Here is a 5,288-nt window from a genome sequence, read left to right as displayed (position 1 = left end):
TTAAAGTTAAGGTAAACATAAAAAGTCAAATTATATTTAAGTGTATAATATATATATAAAATAGATACAAACCGGAGGTGCGTATGGACAAGATTGATCATCATTCTATCTCCACTTTGTGACGGGAAAAACTCACATGAATTAGAATGGAATAAGGTTTTTTTTTTTTTTTTTTTTTTTTTTTAATGTGAATGAACTTACAGTAATTAACTTCACTGAAAAAGCGTGATAATAATAAAGTTAGTTCATTAAATTACCACTACACCATGCGAACAATTTAAAGTGGTATCTCCTACAATTCTGCTAGATAATTCTTATTGGTACAACCTTTATAGGGAATAATAATAACTAAACCAAAACCAGGGCGCAAATTTGGGTCGAACTTTGACCATTCAATTGAACCATTAATTATTATTATTATTCATGATAGTTATTCATCTACCATAAAAAAGTTATTATATTTTGCTAAAAAAGAAGAAGTTATTACATGGTCCAGAGTATACCTTTAAATAATAATAAAAAAACCTAAAAAAATTACCTACATGTTTTTTTTTTTTGAGAAAAAATTACCAACATGTTGAATCTTATTTTATAAAAGGGACAAAACTTAGGTACAAACATACTAGACTTAAGAATTTTTTCTTTGATTTCACTCTTAAAATTAAGTTATGTAATTGTACTTAGCTAAAAATATATTTCCATCCCATCCCATAAAAAAACTACATTACTGAATTTTAAGAGAGAAATTTAAGGAACAATACCTAAAATATAATTTTTATGAAAAATTCTTAAGTACTTCTAAAGTAAGAGAAATGATGCTCCACACTTTCACTTTCTTCATGAACCCCATTATATATTTAATGAGTAGATGTAATCATAAATTTGAAAGAAAAGAGTACCATTTTTCATACTCCAAAAATATTTAAAAATTACTCATAAAATACTATTTTTTTTATTAAAATATAAAAATACCAAAAAGACACCCCATATACACACATACACATTTCTTAATTTGTCCCTTAAATAAATTAATAAGGAAAAAAAAAAGGCACATTGGTCCTTTTTTTCTCACTGATCACTATATAGCACCCACCACACTAATACCACACCCTATTTCTTTCCCTCTATAGCAAATTCTCTCTCTCTCAAAATAACTCACCACTTTTTCTCTCTCTAGAATCATTTTCATAACACAGTAACACACACGAAAAAGTCGCACTATCGTTGAAGCCGTTTTCTCACAATGCAGTTTTCCACACAGTGAACTGAGTCCTAAAAGGCAAAAGCTCTGCCTCTCTCTCCCTCTCCCTAATCTCTATGAAGAGCTCGCACTCTTCTCGCTCCCAAACCCACCTTTCTCTCTAACAAAAAAAAAAAAAAAAGAAAAACTAAACTAAACTAAACTAAATATACTCACTCAACTCACAAACACAAAAAACAACAACGTTTTCATTCGAAGCTTTTAATTTATTTTATTGTTCCTTAAACAATGGAGAGAAAGCAAGGCTTCTTCTCGGCGCTAAAAGAAGAAGTAGTCCGAGGACTCTCACCGTCCCGGTCACGTGCCAACAGCCCGGCTCGAACCGGGTCACCCACAATAATGTCCGGTTTACTCCGGCGAAAGAAGGGCCACCACGCGGCCCAACATGAGGCGGCGTTGATAGCGAGATCCGGTAGCCTGAGGCCGTTGGGGGAAACACTGACGCCGCTGATGGAGGGTCCGGACCAAGACGGAGCGGAAATCGGAGATTCGAAGAGAAGCGGGTCGGGTTTGGGTCAGTGGATGAAGGGACAACTGGGTAGAACTCCTTCAGTGGCAGCTTCTTCCATGGGTTACAACAGCAGCAGTAGCAGCAGCAGCAGCAGCAGCAGTAGAAGGTCTGATCTCAGAATATTGCTTGGTGTAATGGGTGCTCCACTCGCCCCTCTCCACGTCAGCACCACTGACCCTTTGCCTCACCTTAGTATCAAGGACACCCCCATTGTCAGTCTCTCTCTTTCTCTTTCTCTTTCTCTCTGTCTCTAACTCAAACTATACAAATGAGGTCGTTTTGGTTTTCAAAAATAGTAGTTTTGATATTTTGGGATTTATTTATTTTTATTTTTTAAGAGTTGGGTTCACTTTCTTTTTTAGTAGCTTTTTTTTTTTTATATATATTAAAAAAAAAATTTGTTATTTGGAAAATGGGGTTTTGCCGTATTGGGTTTGAGTGGTCCTTAAGATATATGATATTTGATTGTTTGGTTTGTAGATTTTCTCTTAATAATTTATTTGTATAAATGTTTTCTGTGAATTCTCGGCGAAATCTATGGATATTCTGAATCATGGTGTTTGGATTTGTTTTTAAATTTTAGATTTTCTTCTATGTTTGTTTAAAGTAGTAAAATAAACACCCTTAATTATTTAACTATTTTTTTTTTTATGTGCCCGTTTGGTTGATGAGAAAACAGAGGAAAGTACAGGAACTAAGAGCCAACTTTTTTTACTAGACCCAACAGAGGAAAATAACTATAGTTAGCATTTTTGTTACTAAAATATTGAGTGGTTGATACAATTAATTTCATTGCCTTTTGTGTTTCTCTCTCTCTCTCTCTCTCTCTCTCTCTCTTTTTTTTTAATTATAGAAAACTAAAAAAAATTCAGTAGATATAGTAAAATAACTGTGTTTTTTTGGTGTTCTAATGGCTGGTATTATTGCAGGAAACTTCCTCTGCTCAGTACATATTGCAGCAGTACACGGCAGCTTCTGGTGGGCAGAAGCTGCAGAACTCGATTAAAAATGCATATGCGATGGGAAAGCTTAGGATGGTAGCTTCTGAGTTCGAAACTGCCACTAAGGTGATGAAGAACCGGAATCCTTCTAGATGTGCTGAGTCGGGCGGGTTTGTGCTATGGCAGATGAATCCAGATATGTGGTATGTGGAGCTTGCAGTTGGGGGTAGCAAGGTTCATGCAGGCTGCAATGGCAAGCTGGTTTGGAGGCACACACCCTGGCTTGGTGCCCACACTGCAAAAGGCCCTGTGAGGCCTCTGCGTCGTGCACTTCAGGTAGACATTGTGTGTGGCTTTTTTTTGCAGGTTTATTTTGGTGTTGTGGACATTTTCATATGTGATTTATGGTTGTGTTTCAGGGGCTTGATCCTAGAACCACCGCTGGTATGTTTGCGGATGCTAGATGCATAGGAGAGAAGAAGATCAATGGCGAGGATTGCTTCATTCTCAAGCTTTGTGCTGACCCTCAGACATTGAAGGGGAGGAGTGAAGGTCCGGCAGAGATAATTAGGCATGTCTTGTTTGGCTACTTCAGCCAGAAGACTGGGCTTCTTGTTTACATGGAAGATTCACATCTGACACGTATCCAATCCAATGGTGGAGATTCAGTTTACTGGGAAACTACAATCAATTCGTTCCTTGATGATTACAGGTCTGTTGAGGGGATCATGATAGCCCACTCCGGGCGTTCCGTGGTGACCCTTTTCAGATTTGGTGAGATGGCAATGAGTCATACCAAAACAAGGATGGAAGAAGCGTGGACAATTGAAGAGGTTGCATTTAATGTTCCGGGTCTGTCGGTAGACTGCTTCATCCCCCCAGCAGATTTGAGATCTGGGTCCATTAGTGAGACATGTGAGCTCCCTCAGGATGAAAGAGGAAAAGGGGCGATTGCACTAGCAGCACATCGGGCCAAAGTAGCTGCACTGGAGAAAGAACATGATGGATCTATTGATAACATGATTTGGAAGATGGAAGTCTAACAAAGGGTAGGATCCAATTAGGGCAACTGTTCATATCGGTAGCTAGTTTTAATTGACTAACATTTTAGAATTTACAAAGTAGGAGTTCCAAGTCAGCTTTTTTTGGAAGTTGGTTTATGCCTCTATTAATCTGTAAATAGAGCATAAGCATTCACAGGTTTTGTTTGGCCTGGTTGAATCTTTATACTCTCAATGCAGAATCCAACTATGGAGTTGGAGCTCAGCTTTCCATTTAGGGATAGAGCAAGTGGAGGTTCATTTTTAATTTACCTTCAATGCATGAAGGTGGTGAAGCTTTGGCATAGCAGAACCACTTACCTTTTATAATTCTACTAATTTATTACTTTTAATGACTTCAGTGGTGGTGGCAGTAGTAAGGAAACTGCTACCAACCGACATGAGTTTGATGCTAATGCCTAGTTTGTTAATTTTACCTTATGCCAGTGTGCTGATCTTTGTGTGGTTGTTTGATTGATTTACAAGTTTTTTCATGGTTTGGGATGGAGGGCTTGGTAAAAGAGATGATGAAACTCATTTTCCTTTTTTAACTGCTGTAACCCACATATCTGATAGGGGTTTCTGGTTGTATCATGGCATTTTGTCAGTGCTTCTTACATAAAGATGTAAACAGAAATGTTGTGTTCCTCAGATATTGAATGCTCATGAATATATATTGGATCAGCATCTTTCTTTCCAATTTTTTATTTTTATTTTTATTTTTAGAGGACTAAGAGTACATTTGACCCTTCATTAATGCTTAGAACTTCTTTCTGCTGTGTCACAATGTATGGTAGCGTGTCTTTTTCTTCCATCTTTTCCCTTTTGCTGTATTATTTATTTCCAATGACATATCTGTTTATGTGGGGTCTCCTTGAATTGTGATATTATTATGAAAGCTGAGGTTATTCTGGTAGTGCGCCATCTCATTGGTATGTATCTTTTTCTTTTTCTTTTTTCCATTTGTGCTTCAAAGCTCAGTAGTAGCTGTGTGTGGCTTTGGACCTTTTCTTTCAACCCTGCCCCCCAGATGGGATGAGAAGTGAGAGGGTCTCTTAAGTGGGGTCTCTACAACTTTTAAGTATTGTTACTTTTTTAAACCCTTTCTATGACCATTGGACCAAATGCCAACACATATAAAAAACTAATAGTGGGTAAGAATGGAAATGAATTTGTACATTGAACATTGAGAGTTGAGACCAAGGTCTTTGTGTGTGATATTACAGCTAGACAAAGAGGTAAAAAGTCTCCAAACCCCATGTGATATACTTGGTTTCTTTTGCTTCTTCTTGCTCAGCTGTTTTGTTTTCTCTCAAAGGAGTATATTTATTTGCTGCTTTTTGCAGGCATATTGTCTTTCTCCTCTTTACCCCACTTGGGCCTCTTAATATTTTTTGGTATTTAATACAGTTTTTAACTTTGGGGAAGGTTCCACCTCATGATGGTGTTCCCGAGTGGTCAAAGTCCCAAAACTGACGAAGGGACTCATCTTTTAATTGTTTGAGGGGACAAAGTTAGGGGGTTGAGGGGTCCAG

General features: G+C 37.4%; 1 protein-coding gene across 1 annotated transcript; it reads left to right on the top strand.

Moving 5' to 3' along the window:
- The first annotated feature begins 1,112 nt into the window (after positions 1 to 1,112).
- Positions 1,113 to 4,437, top strand: LOC142641990 (uncharacterized). The gene is made up of 3 exons (XM_075816322.1): positions 1,113 to 1,984; positions 2,702 to 3,049; positions 3,133 to 4,437. Exons 1-3 carry the CDS (start codon positions 1,490 to 1,492, stop codon positions 3,754 to 3,756), a joined length of 1,467 nt encoding a protein of 488 aa, XP_075672437.1. The 5' UTR covers positions 1,113 to 1,489; the 3' UTR covers positions 3,757 to 4,437.
- The last annotated feature ends 851 nt before the right edge of the window (positions 4,438 to 5,288 follow it).

The sequence above is a fragment of the Castanea sativa genome, chromosome 7 (genome assembly GCF_040712315.1).
Source record: "Castanea sativa cultivar Marrone di Chiusa Pesio chromosome 7, ASM4071231v1".
NCBI lineage: Eukaryota > Viridiplantae > Streptophyta > Magnoliopsida > Fagales > Fagaceae > Castanea > Castanea sativa.
The sequence above is the reverse complement of the archived record's forward strand: the minus strand, read 5'-3'. Positions and strand labels throughout refer to the sequence as shown.

Excerpts from the sequence above, each read along its gene's own strand:
- LOC142641990 (XM_075816322.1), top strand. The coding sequence starts at position 1,490 with ATGGAGAGAAAGCAAGGCTTCTTCTCGGCGCTAAAAGAAGAAGTAGTC. Across the intron at positions 1,985-2,701 it reads GTATCAAGGACACCCCCATT|GAAACTTCCTCTGCTCAGTA; the intron begins GTCAGTCTCTCT and ends GTATTATTGCAG. Across the intron at positions 3,050-3,132 it reads CTCTGCGTCGTGCACTTCAG|GGGCTTGATCCTAGAACCAC; the intron begins GTAGACATTGTG and ends GTTGTGTTTCAG.